General features: G+C 39.3%; 1 protein-coding gene across 3 annotated transcripts in view; it reads left to right on the top strand.

Annotated features, from left to right (window-relative positions):
• The window catches only part of SHROOM2 (shroom family member 2), a 180,927-nt gene that overhangs the window by 100,939 nt on the left and 57,428 nt on the right, over window positions 1-22,560 (top strand). For 2 of the 3 annotated variants that reach the window (XM_075853973.1, XM_075853972.1), the window contains exons 3-4: window positions 15,603-15,734; window positions 19,188-21,792. In XM_075853973.1, the coding sequence (XP_075710088.1) occupies window positions 15,603-15,734; window positions 19,188-21,792 (2,737 nt within the window). Of the gene's footprint in view, window positions 1-12,674; window positions 12,743-15,602; window positions 15,735-19,187; window positions 21,793-22,560 lie in introns of those variants that run through there. The other variant, XM_075853974.1, reaches the window with a different exon arrangement.

Raw genomic sequence — 22,560 nt, 5'->3', positions numbered from 1 at the left:
TTCAATATTGATATCAGACGCTGGTCATTTACACAGACACAATAAGTAAATGATTGATACCTTCCAAGACTGGTGTAAGATGACCGTCATCTGCATACCGAACTGAAAAAGGCCCTGTTAGGTGTCATGGTAAGACCTATTTTATTAATAAATGAAACCAACATATCCGTCTAATCCAGAGTGCGTCAAGTTGCTTTAAATGTAACAGTGACAGCCACAATGCCCCCATAACAATGGCAGCCTCAATTGCAGTGAAAGCCACAGTGACCACAAAAATAGTAATGGCCACATTGCCCCCATCACTGTGACAGCCACAGTCTCCCTCCCATAAGTGATGGCCTTAGTGCCCTCCATAGCCGTGACATGACTTCTATCAGAGTGATAGTCACAATACCTCCCTCTTCTATGTAGCAGCAGAATTGCTATACCTAGGCCTAGCTTTTTTGCCAGTTCCACCGTATGTTACTATATTAAACTGAATGAAAGCTAGACAAATCCTATCTAGGAAATATTACTCTCAATACACCTTTTTATAAAACTAGAAATAAGAGTTAGTTGCCCCCCCCCCCCTCCCCAGAAACCGCCCCATTAAATTTTTCAAGTATTGCAGCTTCGCACCATTCACTTAATTAAATAGTGCTGAGCTACAATACTTCAGGCTCTCAGGGCATGCTGGGAATTGTAGTTTTTCAACAGCTGGAGAACCACAATTTGGAGATCACTACACTAATGCAATAATTGAAACTGCTTCTTAGCCATTTACTGGCGTTAAGTTCACATTTTGAAAAGCACTGAAATATTTAAGACCGTTTTTTTCCTTGGCAGGATTCAAGAACCTTTTAGTTTTTCTCGTTTTCAGCAGGAATGTTCTCTATTTCACATTCCTCAGTCTTTATACAGTTATCAATTCCTTCTCTTTCCACTTGGCTGCCAATGTGTAACTGACATAATTAATTTCAACAAGGCAAGAAAAGTCTGGATTAACGCTTTGTCCTAAGGAGAATTTACACAAGATAAAGTCCATGTAAAGCACATGATCCGACCAGGTACAATAACATTTTTTGAATAGTTTCTCGAGTGCAGTAGATTCTTCAAACAAGTTTTGTTCTCTGCTCTAAATTCATGAAAAAAAATGTGTTACGCGTGATTCGCTTTAGTACGTTATATAGACCAATCTCCTTTATACATTTACTGAAGTCACGTTGGCTCTTATTATAAAGAATAAAAATATATAGTCTTTGAATTATAGTACATTATGACACTTCAAAATAAAGTTTCCCCTGGTCTAGTTATAAGCAGTGGAGACTGTTGCATTGGGTCGAACTGAAAAAGTAAATCACTATCTGTTTTTTGTTGTTGTTTTTTTTCCTGCTGCCCACTGTCGGGATGATGTGCAATTGTAAAATCTGGCATCTTTGTAAGGTAGTGTTCACATCACATTTTTTTACTCCGTTTAACATTTAGCACCCAACGTATACATTAAACGGATGCATGTGGGGATGCCATACATTGGCATCTGTCACCTTTAGGCGAAAAGCTCATGATATATGCATTAAACGGACACCTGTAACGGATGACTTACAGTGGCATCCGTCACCCATAGGCCTCCATGTTTAAAAAAATAAAATATATATAAATACTGCGCGCGGTATAATTTTTGTTTTTTTTAACTTGATTCCATTGTATGAAATTGCGTAGCGTACCACACTCGTCCATACCTATTTTTCTTGTGGTATATTTACGTAGACCGGCCCAAAAGAAGCTAGGAGGACACTCTTTTGGCCTCCGTCGGGCTAATGAAGCACTATGGACACGTTTAGTATGTACATCAAGAGCTTTCCTGGCATACACACTAAACCTATATTGTAAACTTGATGTGAACAAGGCCTAATACAGTGCATTCAGAAAGTAATCAGACCCTTTTACTTTTTCCACGTTTTGTTACATTACAAACTTTATTTAAAATGGTTAATATTCATTTTCTTCTCATCCACAAAAACTCCATAATGACAGAGTGAGATCAAGTTTTGTAGAAACGTGTGCAAATTTATTATTAATATGTATTCAAACCCTTTGCTATTACACTGAAAGTTGACCTCAAGTGCATCCTGTTTCCATTCATCCTTGAGATATTTCTACAACTAGGTTGGAGTTCCTCTGTGGTAAATTCAATTGATTCTGCTAAATTGGAAAGGCATGCACCTCTCTAATCGAGGTTCTACAGTTGACAGTGCAAGTCAGAGGAACAAAGGAATTGTCTGTAGACCTACAAGACAAGATTGTTTAGAGGAACTGATCTGGGGAAGGGTACAAACAAGTACTGCAGCATTGAAGATCCTGAAGAACATGGTGTCCTCCATCATTCTTAAATTAAAGAAGTTCAAAACCACAAGGACTCTTCCTAGAGCTGGCCACCAAGCCAAACTGAGCAATTTCCGGAGAGAGGGTCTTGGTCAAGCAGACTAAAAACCCATGGTCACACTGAGAGGACTCCAGATTTCCTCTGTGTAGATTGGAGAACCATCCAGAAGGACATCCATCGGGTACAGTAACCAAACACAAGCCACTCCACAATGGGAGGCACCACCCCTACGGTAAAGCATGGTGGGGGCAGCGTCATGCTGTGATCTTTTTTTCAGCTGCAGGAAACTGAGAGACTAGACAGGATTGAGGGAATGATGAATGGAGTACATACAAATCCTTGAAGAAAACCTGCTCCAGGGCGCTGTGGACCTTAGACTGGGGTGAAGATTCACCTTCCAACAAGCGAATGACCCTGAGCACGCAGTCAAGACCTTGAGTTTCCCAGCCAGAGCCTGGATTTGAACCTGATTGAACATCTATGAATAGATCTGTGCATCAATGCGCCCCATCCATAATCTGACAGGGTTTGAGAGGATTTACAGAGAAGAATAGGAGAAAATCCTCTGATAAAGGTGTGCCAAGCTTGTAGCATCATACCCAAAAAGACTTGATGCTATGATTGCTGCATAGGTGCCTCAGCAAAGTACAGAGTAAATGTCAAATGTCATTCTTTTTTTTAGCACATTTTGCAGAAATTTCATATAAAAACAAATTTTGTTTTGTCATTATTGAATATTATGTGTAGATTAATGAGAAATAAATTAATATGATCCATTTCAGAACAAGGATGTTATGTAACAAAAGTTGGAAAAAAGTGGTCTGAGCGCTTTACGAATGCACTACATATATTCTTATTCTATATATATATATATACTTTTTATTCATTTTTTTTTTTTTTTTTTTTTTTTTTACTGTGTAAGTATTGTTTTTGCGGGTATTTAAAAAAATAAATATATATATATAAACTGCTGTTAATGGATCTTAGTATAGATCTGATATATGCATAGTTTAATAGTCTGATTAACACATGAATACCTAATACATGCATTGAGTATTCATATGTTGGTGATCAGGACTGCAGAGGGTAATAAGGTATGTTTATATGGCTCATTGTGCATTGTGGTACAACAGGAAACTGTATCACTAGATAAACTGCGTCAAAAGGTTAAATACATGCGGTTTTAGTTCCGTTATGTCAATTTAAGGAAATAGAGAAAGTTCTGTTGAAAAAAATGGGGGGAAAATTGTATTAACCTCTTCCCGCCCTATGACGTACTTGTAAAAATGTAGTTGTTTGTCCCAGTGATGATGGGAGCACAGAAGCTGTGCCGCGCCATCACTTGCGTGTGCAGTCCGTATTATACAGCCGACTGAGATCACAGTAGTATGGAAATGTATTATAGAAGCGATCGGAGGATCACATTTGCAAGTCCCACAGTGGGACTAAAACTAAATATTTAAAAAAAGGGGAAAAAAATATACAGAACTTCAAATAAAAAACAATCACAGAAAAAGTTTTTTCCTCTTACAAAATCATTTATTATTGGAAAAAAACAAAATCATACATAATTTGCATTGCTACATCCATAACAATCCATGAACAACATATTTCCCATGCAGGGAGTGCAGTACAGGGAGTAAAGTGATGCCAAATTTGCTGTTTTTGTTCATCACGCCTCCCAAAAGTCTCTCCTCCTGGAATAAAAAGTGATCAAAAAGTCGTATGTGCCTCAAAATGGTGCTAATGAAAAATTACAAGTCATCCTGCAAAGAACAAGCCGTCATTAAGCTCCGTCGACGGAAAAATAAAAATGCTATCGTTTGTTGCAGCTACACATTAACAAATTATTTTGTTAAAAAAATCATCTATGTGCGAAAGTAGTAAAACAAAAAAACCTATAAGGCCATGTTCACACAATCTTTTTTCTTTTTTATGTAAAAAAGGTAACCGCATCGGCGCCAAAAATCATCCGAAATCACCCCCCCCCCATCATTGATTTTAATGGGAGGCAGAGGCGTTATTTTTCCTGGGCGGCTTTCATCCGCTTCGGGGGAAAAAAAGCGGCATGTCCTTTCCTGCCAGGGTTCCGCCTCTGACCTATTGAAATCAATGGGAGGCAGAAAAAAACTGCGACACTCGTTTCCAAGCGTTTTTTCTGTTGGTTTTGGCCAGCGGTCCTCATTAGCTGCGGACGAAAAACGCTGCGAAAACCGCGTCAAGTAATCCTAGGCAGGTCAAAATCTGATTTTATTCTGCCTCCAAAAAACTCTGTGTGAACTAAATGTGGTATTCATAATCATCACGATGTCCATTATATCGCACACTGATCAAAGTGAAAACAAAACCCCCAAAAAAAAACAATGGCGGAATTGCTGTTTGTTTTTTGTCCCTCCCCAAAATAAAAAATTGATAAAAGTTCCACAACACATTATGGCCTGGAAATGTACAGAATCCATTGGCTGCGTCTAATTAATAACTATGTCCCATTTTACAGGCACTGTCTGCAACAATTTGAAAAAATACGGTCTAGAATAGATGGTTGGAATTAAAGGAGACAATTCTATAAATTCCTGTACAGATTGATTAGGATGTTCGTCTATTTAGTTGATTATCTGTATACTGTCCGCTGGTCTAGTGGCCGTGCAGGTTGGGGAGGACACATTAGTGTTTGTGATATGGCTGGTTATGAAGGTGGTGTGAGGCAGGGAGCAACAGTGATATTACATAGCGGAACTCTCCTTCTCACAAAGTCCGCTGAGGCTTCTGAGGTGTCCACTGTGCTGTCTCTTTTTATTTCGTATTTTCTTAAGGACATGCTTTTCTGTACAGTGAGCACTTACATTTATGATGCATATTTTTTTTTGTATATTCACCTGTTTATTACTGTTATTTGAAAATCCTATTAATAAAATATTTTAACAAAAATGTTATACAATACATTATATGTACCCCAAAACGGAGCCATTGAAAAATTCAACTCCTCTTTCAAAAAACAAGACCTCATACATCAACAAAAAATAAAACATTTATGGCTTTTGGAACGCGGAGATAAAATATTAGAAAAAAATAGTTGTGTTTAAAGAGGCTCTGTCACCAGATTATAAATGCCCTATCTCCTACATAATCTGATCGGTGCTGTAATGTAGATAACAACAGTGGTTTTTATTTGGAAAAACTATCATTTTTGAGCAAGTTATGAGCAATTTTGGATTTATGCTAATTAGTTTCTTAAAGACCAACTGGGCGTGTTTTTACTTTTGACCAATCAGATCACGCTGTGTGTACAGTGAAAGAAGCTGGGCTGGAACAATGAGAAGTGTATGACGCTGATTGGTCACTGATTGGTCAGCGTCAGACACTCCTCTGTACAACTCCCAGTTGGTAAAAAGTAAAAACACGCCCAGTTGTCTATTAAGAAACTAATTAGCATAAATAAATTGCTCATAACTTGCTCAAAAATGATCGTTTTTCAAAATAAAAAACACTTATCTACATTACAGCGCTGATCAGATTATGTAGGAGATAGGGCACTTATAATCTGGTGACAGAGCCTCTTTAATATGTCCCAAACTAGGCTGCGTCCTTAAGGGCTTCGAAATGCAAGAAAACTAGTGCTAGGACATGCAGTGTTATTTTCCACTAAAAAACTTGTTCAAGTGCATTTTGAGAACCAGATTTCTAAAAATCATATTCATTGTAGTATAACTAACTTTCCCGCAGAGGCCAGAACGCACTAGTTCTGTCCAGTATCAATAAGCCCATTTGGATAGCATTATGAAGTCAAAGTACTGAACAGAGTAACAGATCTGCCAACAGCAGCCGGGTCCCAACCAAGTACTAACCTATTTTTGGACATTGCAATTAAAAATATAAATAAGATTTCTTGGACATTCTCGGATTATATCGCCAATTTTAATCAAAGGTGGCGCTATGTTTTTATGTGAAGTCTATGAGTGATCAAGAAGGAAAAGTCACAGCTTTTCTAAGCAAAGACCTAATGGAAGAAAAGTGCAAAAAGAAACAAAAAAATAATTTTACATGGAGCAATTTTTTGCTGCGTCAGATCGACATGTACATTAAATATATACGTGTCATATTAGTCCCGCTTTCCCCGTCATACAGATTGAGGCATCATGGACACGACCGTAGCTGACACGTCGTAGCTGTCATCCGCGGGCCGTCCGCAATCACGGACCATGCACATACAAGATGTGCATTGAATCTTAAGTAGCCTGGACCGTAAAATGACCTGTACTATTTTTTTGCGTTCCGTGCTCCTGGCCAATGCACAGAATATGGAAACCACGATCGTGTGCATGGGCCTGTAGAAATGAATGGATCCGCACTTTTGCGGATGGATTGCGGACGCAAAAACACGTTCGTGTGCATGAGGCCTGATTGTCAGCACTTCCTGAGAAGCACTGATGTATAGTGTTAAAGCAAATGTATGTTCACGAGTCATACATTTCCCTGCAGAGGATGCTGAGAAATGTAGTTTCTCATGACGGCCATTCAGATGTATAGCCATACATGTAATACGTGGAGGGGATGTGTCCACTGGAGCAGGGGCCACTGATACTCGGCATCTCTTTGCCCCTGGCTCATAAAGCCTCCCGCCCTCAGTTCCATATTTCATAATAAGACATGATGGGACAACCTGATTTAACTATTAGGGTTTGTTCACACACAACGGAATTGCTGCAGAAAATTTCTGCAGCAATTCCGTTGAAAATCGCAGACTTTCCACTGCGGCAAAAACGCACCATTTCCTGCTTTTTTTACGGCAGAAAATGGAGCGTATTTTGCTGCGGTTTTAACAATGTTAGGAGTTGGTGACATCTCCTCAAAAACGCAGCAATTCTTGCCACTTTCCATAGCAGGAATTGATATGCTGCGGTCCGAAAAATAGGCACCGCAGGACGATTTCTGCTCTGAATTTTTACGCAGGATGTGGACGAGATTTGTTAAATCTCATCCACTATGCTTCTACTGGATTCTGCTGTGTTTTTTCCGTTCGCAATTCTGGATGGATAAACAGGTCAATTCTGCAGCGTGAGGACGAGCCCTTAGCTTAATAGATCAGATTGTAACTGAGCAGTTTATTCCTTGCTATTCCCTTACACATAGATTAATATGGCTGCCTCCGTCTAGTGTTTCTCCATGTCCGTCTCTCTATGCAGTCAGTCATCTCATCTTGGAGCATTTCCATTGAATAATCATGGTTATGTGATGTATTATGTTACACGGAGTTCTATCAAACATCAGTATTCTCCTGGAACACATAACACACTAGATAACAAAAGAAGAAATCTGGACCATTTCACATATTTCTTTTATAGGTAAATTTATTCAGCTTTAAAACAGAGATATAAAACATTAAAAAGAATATGCAAAACGTATGAACGCAATAACAATTTGTACAGGGATTGATCATGTAAAGTAGACTTTAGGAGCCAATTTGGAATTTTTACTAGCCCAGCAGTTACTAGTACGTACTTCCATAGATATCATAATCAAATATTTAGGCACATGGCCACCTAGATCTCTAGATTTAATCGAGCCCTGAAGAAGTGTATTTTACATGTTGACAAGTCATGGCAGGATCACCACAGGTCCGATCATTGAATCCTCCAGTGATCGTGGGATCACGAAACCTGAATAAGAAGAATATTTCGAAATAAAGGCCGCAATGTTTATTATGGGTAACCTAAAAACAATTCAATAATTATTTAAAAACCAAATGGCATATCTTCATAAACCAATATATAATGTCCAAGAAAAAATGTCCAATATTAAATAAATCCCTTGTCCAGCTAGCGTTAGCTGGGCGACAACCTACTAAAAAACACAGCGACAATGTTCTTCACAAAAATCAGGGAGGGAGGGCCGGGCTGCTTCCAGAATCCTCTTCTCAGACAAGCAGCCGACCGGACCAGAGTGCGGGTTTATATCTTCAGGATTTTCCCGCCGCTCAGCTGATTCCACCAATCCCTGGACTGTTGCCAGAATCTGCCTGGTCACGCGTGTGTCTGTGGAAACTTCCAGAAAAGTAAGAACTAACCGCACCCCGGAACAAACCAATAAACTAAATTAAAGGGAGAAAAAGGTAGGAAAAAAGGAGGGGCCAAGATGGGCAATGTGATTTCATGTGTCCTCCGTGCTAATTGCTCTAAAGGGGGGGCCTCTTAATTTTTATTCCTGCAGTGGTAGCATTACACGGCTCCTATTTAAATCAATGGGCAACCAAGTTCTACAAGGTCATGGGTAGTCCACCGAGCAAAAGCCGCTATGCAGCAACAGGTCACCTTCACCCTTCTATAGGACTTCCCTCTGCCCTATTCGCGCATATGGACAGGAGTTGTCATATCCGTTCCTAAAGAAGGACATTTCAGGAGCAAAGAAGGAGATTTGCATCAAAAGCAAGGACTGTTCCTCCAAAAAGGACTCTTGAGATATATGTGAATCTGAGGAAGACACAACTGGAGATGTTATGACCGACAGAAAATATGAAAGCGCGTGCCATTCCACATCCTGCCGTGCATCCACACGGAAATTGAAAAGGATTGTTAATTCAATGTATCTTTTTTTTTCTTTCATTCTTCTTATTTAAACATAAACACTTTAATGCTATTATATTAAAAGCAATCTATATTTTGTTTTAATAAATGACCACGTACAGGTGTGTATTACCTAATGACTATAAGAATGGCGAAAGAGTGCTCATTAGTGGCTGTTTTGTATATTACTTCTCAATTCATCAGTTCCCACTGTGAGCCACAAGGTGGCAGAATTTAATTGGTAAACAAGCAGTAGTTCAAATCCACGTTTGGACCATTCCCACTTACCCCTAAGGCATATGAAGAGGAAGCAATTATAAAGGACTGGTTCACAACAGTTAAACCACAACTTTCAGTAAGTAATAGAGGACCCGAAAACAATAGCTCTTTTGTGTTTTTTTCCTTTGTTAAATGTGCAACACCTTTGTTGTTCTGCAGTCGTAGATTTCTTCACTGATTTTTAAAATATGCGTGAAAGGTCGCCCTTTGCTCGCTTTATCTAGCAGCTTATTGCTTTTCAACATGCTTTTGTTAGTTCTAGGAGCAAGCCGCCTTTGCTGGAGGATGCGGTAAAATAAACATTATAAAACCATTTATTGCATAACCTTGATATAAATGTGTTTGGAAACCATCAAGTACGGATGCAAATCACAGGTATTACAACATCTGTTCACAACTGAATCACATAGGGTTAGGGTACATACATGTTTCACAGTTTTTGCGGTTCTCTGTTTTTTGTCTACTTATACCATATTTTCATTTTTTCCTCTGCATTATTTTAGGTTAAGCAGCTATATGTTACAAGGCTGGGAATAGGATTTTCAAGAGCCCCATTCACATTATGCATTTGAGCTCCACACAGTTTTATGACATCCTGTAGTTGTTCGTCAAGGTGCAAATTGCTTTTATCATTTGCGTTTTTTACTGTTTATGTGGCATTTTTCCCAATCAGACTTAAAATGTAGCTAGACTCAGAATTAAAATAAATGTGCAGTCCTAAATCCTGCTTGGTTTTTAAGCACAAAGCAAAAAGGATCAGTCAAAAACCTAATACAAAAGTTTGTAAGTGTCCAGCATGCACGCAACCATTCATTGTGTATTCCTGTGAGCACCCCTGCGGTTCTGCTGGTTAGAGGGTTCCCTCGGGTTCGGACCCAACCACTGACACATTGATGGCCCATACTTAGGAAAGCTCCTGTAATGTTTGTCCCTTTTGATTGTTATGCATCAACACAAAGTCGCTTATATTCTATCCAGGCTCCAGTCTCATTTAAAGGGATATTCACAACCCACACATTTATGGCATGTACACTGGTTATGCCATCATCGTGTGATAGGTGCGTGCCCCACCTCTGGACCCTCCACTATGTGTAGAACTGGAATCCTCCGCCCTTGTCCCGTCTAGTGAGGCGGCCGCCGCTTTTGGGTGGAGATGGAATGGAGAGGTGGTTGTATGGCTGGGCAATTAATAAGAAAATAACCGAAACCGAAAATCAGTGCAGATAACCGACATCCTCTTCGCATTTCTGGTTTTTCGGTTCGGTTATTACATGCAGCCCAGCCTCTGCCGTCCGTAACTGTATTCTATCTAATTAGAATCGCTGATATGTGATTAACATATCAGCGATTCTGATTGGATAGCATATAGTTACTGACATTTGAGATAGCCAATAGCAGAACAGGCTCAATGTGACGGCATCACCGCTACACCTCCAGAACGCTGAATGTATGGCTGCCTGGAGGGGAGGGGTTATCAGTTACAGCACAAAACAAAGCAAAAAGCATCAGGACCGTCCAAAGGGGGGGGGGGGTTGAGTGGCGAGCGAGGCAGCTGACATTGCGAACCGAGCACGGCCTGACCACCTCTGGCGACATGCAGTATGTGAAACAGGCCTGTGATTCCTCTCGTATAAATTGCTACGCTTCAATGTGTGTACTTTTCTTGATGCTGGAAGGAAGCTTGTTAGAAGGACTTCGAAGATTAAGAACACGCTTGTCAGGAAGTACTTGACTTTGAGATGCCTCAGCCAAGTGTTAGTGGAATGGTATATTACTGTTTATAATATATACCCCCTGGGCCTGCCTGCTGTATAATATATATGCTGTATGTATACCCCCTGGCTCTAAACCTTCTGTATACTAGTAGTATACAGCAGACTCCGGGGGTATATTATATACTAATAGTACACAGCAGGCTCAGGGGATAAATATTAATTCAATGGCGTAGCATGTAAATAGGGGGCGTGGTATGCAAAAAGGGTGTGGCCTAAATAAACGTTCAATAATCGTAATGGAGGTTACATGTTCAATTAATCGTGATTTTGATTTAGGTCATAATTGCCCAGCCCTAGGTGGTGGCACAAGTGAGCTCATCTGTTTCTGTTACTCCTATAGAACTGAATTGAGCGAGCCGCACACACCTCTCCATTCACTCTCCCAGACGGTTCGGGGGACCTTCGTTCTCCCACCTTTAGGAATACCGATCACAGATTTATGGCATATCCTGTGGATATGATATAAATGTGTGAGTGTGTGCATAAAAAAATGCTGGACAACTATAGATGTTCTTACTATTAGGATTTGGATGAAGCCTACCCACGTTACTAAGCGTATTTTTTCACAGCAATTTGCGCTGCAATCTAATAAAAAAAAGTCTCATAACAAGATTCACCGTGTGTAAATGGGCATAATAATAATTGTATGCATTAAGGGCAGGGCATTTTTCAGGCTTGCTTAATATTTTTCCCTGAAAATTACTGTTGTTTCTATGATCATTAACACAGATAACTACCCCAGTGCGGAGAATACCAGTTCTTTTGCTATAACGGAAATCATTTTTCAGTAAAAATTGTTTCCATGGTAGCAACACATCTCTGCCGGAATTCAGAGCTCAGATAATTATCTTGAATTATCTGGGCTTTGGAATATTTGTGGCTTAAAATTTTTTTACGTTTCTGTCAAAGAAATTACAAAGAAATGTGTGTTTTCTGACTCTTGAACATGCCCACTCAGATCTCCTCGGGATCACCATGAAAAATTGAATGTTTATGGCCAGCTCTACGTAGACATAAGTCTAAAGTTGGGGAAACACGTGCCATTCAGGACCGCACATCCACAATATTAATCAATAAACATGAACATAAAGTTCTTTGTTAACATTTTAATCAAACTGTGGGTCCCTACTCTATTGGTTGCAGCATTGCGTGGAGGCGCCCAGCACCACAATACTGCACCCACATAAGGAGAAGCCCAGAAGCACCCCTGCTGCCAGGCCAAGCCACCTTAGTTGAATTTATTTGATCCTATTGTGTTCTGTGGAGATGGTCAGGACCTGGCAGCTGCTTCTCTCCACCACACCCAACTAAGTTTGCAGGTTCATGGCAGATTGGGGATAATCGCCCAAATGATCGATTAGCCAACAGCTATCAAATGTCTCTGGCCAACTTTACACTGTACCACATCTTGTGGGCAATGCCACGTCATGGTGAAGCCCTAGCCTATTGTGGGCAGAAAAGTAGAGCGTATCCGAGTAGAGAAATCTGGTATATTGTGCAGGTGTGAGGCCGAAGGAATAAGTTCTAAAATATTTGCTGCATTATACTATTCATTATTCTTGTACAACTTGCTATAGCCTGGGACTTTTCTATATAATATATTTTATTTAATGGTTCCACGTCTCAAACTGGTTTGTCCCCTTTATTGCTCCGCTGCTCAGGAAGAGGCACGTTATGGTGAATATTATAACAAAGAACATGCCATCAGATAAAGATCTTCTTGTGGCGAGGAGTTTTCTCATGAACATCTTGAGAAGTTCCATGAGGTACAGTATTGATGTCCAGTGTAGTGTCCCTTATACGTGACCATGGTTGAGTAGTTGGTGTGCCCATAGTAATACCTGTTAGACTTCTGTGCCCCTCCCTTATGTGTCCTCGCTTTGTATTAATGTATTTTAGATTTATCTTCTATCATACTTGATAAATCTAAACTAATAGTGACTGTGCTTTATGCCTTCCGCAGTCTGTAGTACCAGATTCATGTGAAATATGTAGTATTGTATTATTTTCATATTCCATTGTCAGCGATGGCTCTTGTGTTTTCCTGTAAGTTGTTATCAAACTTTATCATATGAGTCTTATTTTAGTCAAATTTCTAGTGGTTATGGGTGTTAAACTCTCCTTCACAGTCAATACAGAGGTTTATTGAGGTAATTCACTCTTTCACAAAAGCTAACCAGATAGTTTGTCATGTAGACTCTTTATCTGTGTGCTTAAGCCATTCCACCATCAGAGAAATCGTGGGATTACAGGTCACACTAATATGTATATATATATATGTATATATATATATATATATATATATATATACATACACAATTAACCCCTTTATCAAATGTTTTTAAAATTACCAACCATTTTAAATGTTCTGCAAGATATAAAATTCAATATTAACAACGCTCAGGCTTAGCAATAAACTCAAGTCAAAATATAAACCAAAGATGTCCAAATTGACTGACATTACCTCTCTGTAGAACAAAGAGCCTTGATGTAACATGCATAAATTATTACCTTATCTTAATAATTCTCTTCTGATGGTCTGACATAGAAAATGCAAGTAATAGAATTCCTAACCCCAGACCAATTAACTGGCCATTACCAGGCCACCTAAATTTTTCCCCTGGCATTATGTCACCTGACCCAAACTCTGGCCCAAGGACATGCATCCCCGGGAAAAAATATGCCTCGGCCAATGGCAGAAACAAACTCCAAGCGAAAATTTTCCTTAAAGGGGAACCAGATGGATGATTGTAATTCCATTTAGATCCCCCGCACATTTCTTTCATTATGCCTCTCATAGCAATACTTCGATTATTTCTAGTTTGGACAAATCTCCAGAAATAGCATGAAAAATGAAACAAAAAAGCTAAAAACCAAATCATATTGGCTCCAATATACGGACTTTTGTCCATCCTTCCTAATGGGCAGTCTGAGCAGGTTGTATCTTCTCTCTCCCACATTTACTTACAATATTACAGATAGAAGTAGTTACTCACCTTGTTAATTCAGATCCTGGGAATAATCCAGTCCTTTGGATGACCATTAGGCTGGGTTCACACGAGCACATTAACGTCCGTAATGGACGGACGTATTTCGGCCGGAAGTCCCGGACCGAACTCAGTGCAGGGAGCCGGGCTCCTAGCATCATAGTTATGTACGACGCTAGGAGTCCCTGCCTCTCCGTGGAACTACTGTCCCGTACTGAAAACATGATTACAGTACGGGACAGTAGTCCTGCAGAGAGGCAGGGACTCCTAGCATTGTACATAACTATGATGCTAGGAGCCCGGCTCCCTGCACTGAGTTCGGTCCGGGACTTCCGGCCGAAATACGTCCGTCCATTACGGACGTTAATGTGCTCGTGTGAACCCAGCCTTACTTGAGAACTGGCCATACATTCAGGGTCATCTCTTATTGAATTTGAATGACAAAAACCTCCAAGGGCTTTCAATCTCTGAAACTTTCAATAATTTTCATGGGAGTCACCACATCTGCATTGAGGATCAGTTGGCTATTCTAGTGATCCATTGGGGTCTTATTTCTGGTCACCCATTGTACTTACAAGTGTTAAATGGGACAGCCCTGGTTAGGGTGCGTTCACACGTGGCGTCAGAAAACTGCACTAAAAAACACATATTATAATGCATTGTAAAACTTGCATGTGTTTATTAAATTGTATGCGTTTTTGTTGCATTTTATTTTTGTGATGCAAATAGTCAATAACCAATAACAATATGGTTTGCAATGCGCTTGTACTTTTCACCATTGATGTCAACGGGATAAAACCTCGGAAAGGACATGCTGCTGTTTTTAAAAACTGGAACTGCATTGCAATACCACACGGTGTATAAATGTGACGTTCAAACTATTCTATGCAATTACATAGAGTTTAGGTCTTTGCGTTTTACAAGGCATAAAACCACGCAAAAAAAAAAAACCCGCTACGTATGAACACCACGTAAAACTGGTATTTATCACCCCTACTTACACGATTCAGTTCTTTTTCTAAAAGCATAGACCCACAACTAGAGTTCGGACTATAGATTATGGGATTTATGCATAACAGATTTTTTATTTCTTTGTACTGGTATTTCCGACTTTAAAAAAAAAAAAAAAAAAAGTGGTGATAAGTGGGCATTGGTCACTATGTAAACACCGCTATGATCTTGGAATTAATTCGGATATCATGACTCGTGTCTATTTATCATTCTGACAGGATTCCAGTCGATAAATTCCTCTGAGATGTCCCTGTTAAGTAGTCAAATGTTATTTTAATACTTATTGGTTCATCACATCATAAATCTGCTTCCACCACTTTATTTTTCTCTGGCCCATTCGCATGAAGTAAGTTTACATATTATTGAGGGGTTTGTTAGCTTCAGATCTTTTTATCCTGGAAATAATTTGTGTGTGATGTGTTTTTCAGTTATAAAACGGCCTAAAATTAAATCTCGAACCGTAAAATTGGATTATTTCAACATCATTATTGACAATTGTTTAGCGTGTACCAGTTCGTGAGTTGTATTTTACTAGTTTTATGGTAAATAAGGTTTCCATTTACTGTAATGAAATGTCTCTTTTGTATTTTCCTATAAATAAGAACTTTCTTTTTATTTATTTTTATAGGAAAAATGATATTGCTTACAGACCTCATTCTTGGCACTCAACAAAATATATTGAAAATCCAATGGATACTTTGACTGTACAGCTTGCAAACTCAAATTTCAACCCTACATGGGACAATAGATATCATTCCAGGTAACTTTAATAATGTATGGTACTTGTATTATCTTACGTTTATTTAAAATATATATATATATATATATATATATATATATATATATATATATATATATATATATATATATATATATACTATTGATGTGCATTCCTTTTAATAAAATATCGGCATCTAAAATACAGCCATTTGACGTAGAGACCTTTTGTAGAGTTAAATCATTATCTACATAAATATCTACATCCTAACATTTAGGAATCCTGTATGCTTGAGTAGTGGAAAATATGTTTGTGTGTATGTGCACATTTATAAATCCAATGTAACTTTAGGCAAGCATATATCAGCAAAGTAATATTTTCAAATACACTTATACATTTCTTATGGTAGGTCTCATGTGCCCCTCCACTTGTAGAAACTTTCAGCATGAAAGAAGTTTACAGCAGTGGCAGTCTGTATGTGGAAACCCATAAACATACACATAAGATAAAAGTCGGCCAAAATGAAAGATTTTGACCGTTTCAGCTAACCATCGTTTGAAAATCAAACATGAACGATCGTTCGAAATGGCCAATGGCAGATTAGTGTCTGCCAAAAATGTAATCTGTCAGGTTCGATTTTTTTAAGCCGTTGTCGACTGACAGTTCATCCACAAAATAAAATGTAATTGTATTGGACAGTTGAATAATTTATATATATATATATATATATATATATATATATATATATATATATATATATATATATATATATATATATAAATTAATAAATATCTATATTAAATTAATATTTTTGCCAATAAAAAATATTTGTTATTTTAGCCACCGTTTCTATCAATAATTCATTAACCTCCCAGCCATGGAATTTGTGGTTTTTTATGATTTGTTCACAAATGTTGTCTTCTACGTAAATCTCACAAAGATCCAACAGGTTTTCAGGTCGAAATCTAGTGAGAAAGGGGGCCAAGTCGATACTTAAAGAGGCTCTGTCACCAGATTTTGCAACCCCTATCTCCTATTGCAGCAGATAGGCGCTGCAATGTAGATAAGAGTAACGTTTTGTTTTTTTTAAATACGAGCATTTTTGGCCAAGTTATGGCCATTTTTATATTTATGTAAATGAGGCTTTCTAAAGTCCAAGTGGGCGTGTTTAAAGTAAAAGTACAACTGGGCGTGTATTGTGTATGTTACATCTGGGCGTGTTTACTTCTTTTACTAGCTGGGCGTTGTGTATAGAAGTATCATCCACTTCTCTTCAGAACGCCCAGCTTCTGGCAGTGCAGACACACAGCGTGTTCTCGAGAGATCACGCTGTGACGTCACTCCCTGCCCCAGGTCCTGCATCGTGTCGGCCACATCGGCACCAGAGGCTACAGTTAATTCTGCAGCAGCATCAGCGTTTGCAGGTAAGTAGCTACATCGACTTACCTGCAAACGCCGATGCTGCTGCAGAATCAACTGTAGCCTCTGGTGCCGATGTGTCCTCACTCGTCCGACACGATGCAGGACCTGGGGCAGGAAGTGAGTGACGTCACAGCGTGATCTCTCGAGAACACGCTGTGTCTGTGCACTGCCAGGTGTTAGGGATTCGTCAGCATCATACACTCCCATTCCCAACGCCCAGCTAGTAAAAGAAGTAAACACGCCCCGATGTAACACACATAATACACGCCCAGTTGGACTTTTACTTTAAACACGCCCAGTTGGACTTTAGAAAGCCTCATTTGCATAAATACAAAAATGGTCATAACTTGGCCAAAAATGCTCGTTTTTTAAAAATAAAAACGTTACTCTTATCTACATTGCAGCGCCGATCTGCTGCAATAGCAGATAGGGGTTGCAAAATCTGGTGACAGGGCCTCTTTAAGACTAACTACCGGTACTTTGAGCATTGTTCTGTATAAATACCTTAATCTTCTAGAATGCCTTTTCTTTTGCCACTTTTTAAAGAAAATGTCTTCCAAAAACTTTTAGTACTTTAGACCTGAAAAGGTCTAAATAGCTAATTGTTAATAATAGCGGCCCATGTAGATGCTTGATACTTTGATTCCTTAGCCAAACTCATATCTTTATAATAAACTCAGCTTAAAGGGGTTCTCCCCTTTGGACAATCACTACTTGTTAGAAGGGTCTCTTAACAATAAATAGATCACAAAATCTCCCCCTGCTGAGATCCCCAGTGATCAGCTGGAATCTGTAGGGAAATCTGGCAAGGCCAGATTCAGTACAGGTGGGTGTATATCTAGCTTACTAAAGGGTTCGCATTTAGGTCCAGTTCACATGCTTAATTTTGACACAATTTTTTGTGGCCATAACTGGGAATTAATCTCTAAAAGAGGAGACTAATAAGCAAATCCGCAATTAAACCACAACAAAATTCACATGTATTGCATTAGAATTTTAGTGTGGATTTCATAAATCCGCAACAGGATTGATATGCTGCGGATTCGAGAAATCTAAAGCATGCTCCCAATTTCGCAAATATTATTTCCGCCACATGTGGATAGCGTTTATAAAACCCCATCCACATGTTTTTCACCGCTGAATCCACACTAAAAATCTGCTGCAATTCTGCAGCGTGTGAATTTGCCCTAAACCGTTCAATTACAATTCTCCTCCCTGTAGGCTCCACTCCTGCTTCTGGCTAATAAAATGTACAGAAAAACTTCAAAGTTTGAACCAAGCTTTAGGATTAAACTTCATTAATGGCATGATACCAATCAGTCATTTGTAAAACTAAGTAAGGATTAGGGATGTCACGATACCAGAATTTGGACTTCGATACCGATACTTTGTTTAGTATTGCGATTTCGATACCAATTCGATACTTTGCCAACGGGAATAACGGCGGAGATGAGGTTTCTCTGATCTCCGCCATCGGAGCTGCGGTTGTGTAATACAGCCACTGCCCTGCTCCTGACAGGAAGTACGTGTGCGGTCAGCATGAGGAGATGCGGCCGGCGCTGCACTAACGAGTGGCGGTTCAGGCACTACAGGGGTGTTTTGTAGTGCGCCTGCCATGTTCTGTTTTCAGTGCCGCCGCTCATTAGTGCAGCGCCTGCCGCATCGCATCATCCTGACTCCGCGCACTTGTTATCAGGACTCAGGAGCGCGGCAATGACGGTATTACACAGCCGCGGCCCCGCTCTCATACATTCATGTGTTACAAAACTGAGCTGTGCGGGTGCACAGCTAAGTATCGAATTACATGAAATAACACTATCGGGATTCAGAGTATCGAAACAGTAACGAAGTTTTGATGCATCGTGCATCCCTGGTGAGGATAGATCATTAGATTACAGAAACCAAACCTACCTGCCATCATTTCCAACTCCATTACAATAAATAACTTAAGAACAGTCTTATCCCTGTTGGTTACATTAACTATATTGATAAACTAAACATAGGAATAAATTGAGGCAATATGTTTATTCAGAACCTTACATAATATATTTTGTCTTTTGTTTTCTCTCATAGCTCATCATCTCATGACTTAACAAACTCTTGGGACCAAAACAACTTGCATAGAACTTCTGGACATTTTAGTTCAGTGGGAAGCATGGACAGTATTGACCAGACCTACAATTTTGGCAGATTAGCTTCTGCAAAATCTAATAACAGCATAGATTATGTAGGTAACCATAGTAAGAGGGATTCAGCATATGGTTCTTTCTCTACCAGCTTTATCACGCCAGAGCATGCACTGTCTAAAACTGGATCTGTTTCAACTGAAAATATATTGTATAAAATTAATGAATGGGAAAATACAAAACAGGGACATGGAAATGCTGCTCAGTTTCTTCATGAAACCAAGGGAACAGAAGATAAACAGGGATACCAGTCTCCCTCTACATTCTATGAGAGTAACAAGTCTCAAAGAGTGGATGATATTGGAGATACAAAACATTCCGGACGATCAAGTTTTGGACCAGTTTGGCATGTTCCTGATAAGAAAATTGCATCATCTTCACCTCCCCCTCCACCACCTCCACTCCGCAGTGATAGTTATGCCATTGCTAAAACCCATGAGAAACCTCCTCATACACACTCAAAATTAACAGGCACTCAGCACTTTAATGTTGCAAATAAGTCTCATTCAAGACTTGAATGGAATTCAGATCTTCCTGATTATCAGCAAAGACATATTGGAGGAACAGATAGGAACATAGCAGATGTGAGACGTATTAGTAATTCTTCTTATCAGTCAGAAATCCATTTGGATCAAATATCGTCCTTACAAGACCGATATCAAAACAACGCACCTCATTCCAATAGATTACAACTCTCTCAGTCCACCACAGATGTAAGGTTTGCACAACCGTCTTACAATTACCATCACCAGCGTCAGTACAGTGATGAAAGCACTTTTTATCAAAATTCAAGAGCTTCAGCCTCCATCAAAGCACAGCCTCAACAAGTGGCCTTTTACTCTGGAACTCATGAGTTGATGGCAGACCCAACACATGCTTACAGTACACATCAGTCAAGAATCCCCAGTTCTCCTGAAAGCAATATTGGATTAAAGGTAAAAGGAGAAAGTAATGGACAGAGCCGTGTTAGCAGTCCAGGTACAAAACTGCCACCTCAGGGACCCATCACACAACATCAATATAGAGAAGAGCATGGTAAAGTAGATGTCTCTGACAGAAGATCCATCTCTCAAGACAATACTGCCCTAAAGACCAACTATTGCCTACCTCAGCAGATCAATCAGCCTTCCCCAGAAAACTGTGAGAAATATAGTCCTAAAATGACTGGAAAAAAAGACGGTCATTTAAGTAGTAATGAACGGATGAAACCGCGAAAAAATTGTGATTACTATGAACTACAACATGATAGCCATAATTTTCCACAGCATGACCTGGCAAACAGGGCTATCTCAAGCAGTAAATATAGATCACATCAGAAAGATTATTCTTGGAATGAAGAAGAAGACCACAAGATCACACCTCAGATTACGCCTATGTTACATTCTCTAGCTCAGGAAGGAAGAAATCGATCAGTAAGCTCCCCTGATACAAATAAAAAACAGCCATTCACAGAATCAACCAAAGACTCTCGAAGAAGTGACCGCTTTGCAACAACATTGAGAAATGAAATACAACAAAGACGGGCCCGTTTACAGAAGAGTAAAAGTACAGCTGCTTTGACTGAATCAAATGACGGAGAGAATGCAGAAAACTGGAACCAAGATTCTCTAGAAAGTGTTAACCCTTCTTCTGATGGATCTTTTTCAAACACATACAAGAATCATTTAAAGGAAGCCCAGGCCAGAGTTTTAAGGGCTACTTCTTTTAAGCGCCGAGATTTAGAACCCAGTCTTGCTGATCCTTCACTCTCTCCAGAACGGAGAAACCAGGGGTATATCATTTCGAAAGCTGTTCTACCTACTGATGGTGCTTCTTTCCAATTTGACACTATTAAACCAAAGCAGAATACAGCAACAAGCAATTCTCAAAACATATCTCGCATTGGTGGCAGAAAAAGATTTACAGCGCAACAAAAAGTGAAATCTTACTCTGAGCCTGAAAAGATGAATGAAGTAGGGATTTATGAGGATAATCCCCAGTTTCGAAACCCAGATGCCACACGAGGAACTGTGGGTTCTTTTGCAGACAGATGGAAATTTTTTGAAGAGACAAGCAAAAGTGCACAACCTGAAGCTGCTCCAAAATCACCTTCTTATAATGTAACAGAAGAAAACCACATTGACAAGTATGAGACACATAATGCCAAGGATTATGAAAAAAGACCTGTAGAATCATGGCATGAAAAGAGGTCTCGGGCTGCATCCCTAGGATTTGAACATCTACCCGATAAAGATAGAAATCGTAAAGATGAATATCATGGCATTAGTTATAATTCTACTGATAATATATCATCACAACAACCTCCGAGGTTAGGCACTTTTGCAGAATACCAAGCATCTTGGAAAGAGCAAAAGAAACCTCTCGAAAGGAAGAATTCTGGCAGATGCCATTCAGCTGATAACATTCTTGATTCTGATTTTGACCAGACTCCAAAATCACAATACATGCATGAGAGGTCAAGATCATCTCCGACAACTGACTTCTACGCACAGGTAAATTTGTTTCTCTACCATAGTTCGATTTCATCTGCATTTTCTTAACATTTCTGTGTTAAAGCACAATCTACAGTTGCTGCAGGTTGGCTTTCACTCAATGTGTTTGGTTTTCCACGTGTGAAAGGGATATTGAACATTAAAGAGGCTCTGTCACCACATTATAAGTGCCGTATCTCCTACATAAGGAGATCGGCGCTATAATGTAGGTGACAGTAATGCCTTTTATTTAAAAAAAAAAACTATCTATTTTCACCACTTTATTAACGATTTTAGATTTATGCTAATGAGTTGCTTAATGCCCAAGTGGACGTGTTTTTACTTTACACCAAGTGGGCATTGTACAGGGGAGTGTATGATGCTGACCAATCAGCGTCATGCACTCCTTTCCATTCATTTAGGCAGCGCATATGGATCCTTTTAGATCACTATGTGTGGTCTTATACTAACACATTAACAATACTGAAGTGTTTAGACAGTGAATAGACATTCCATGGGATGTCTATTCACAATCTCTGCACTTCGTTACTCTGTTTGTGGTAGTTACAGCAGAGCAAGCGTAATCCCTTTTAACCTGTCATTTACTGCGTAATCTCGCGAGATTACGCTTCCTCTGCTGTAACTACCACAGACAGAGTAACGAAGTGCAGAGATTGTGAATAGACATCCCGTGGAATGTCTATTCACTGTCTAAACACTTCAGTATTGTTAATGTGTTAGTATAAGATAGCAGATAGCGATCTAAAAGGATCCCTATGCGCTGCCTAA

Source organism: Rhinoderma darwinii, chromosome 2, assembly GCF_050947455.1.
Source record: "Rhinoderma darwinii isolate aRhiDar2 chromosome 2, aRhiDar2.hap1, whole genome shotgun sequence".
NCBI classification, from domain to species: Eukaryota; Metazoa; Chordata; class Amphibia; order Anura; family Rhinodermatidae; genus Rhinoderma; species Rhinoderma darwinii.
Note: the sequence above shows the minus strand (reverse complement) of the source record. Positions and strands in the feature narration are given on the sequence as shown.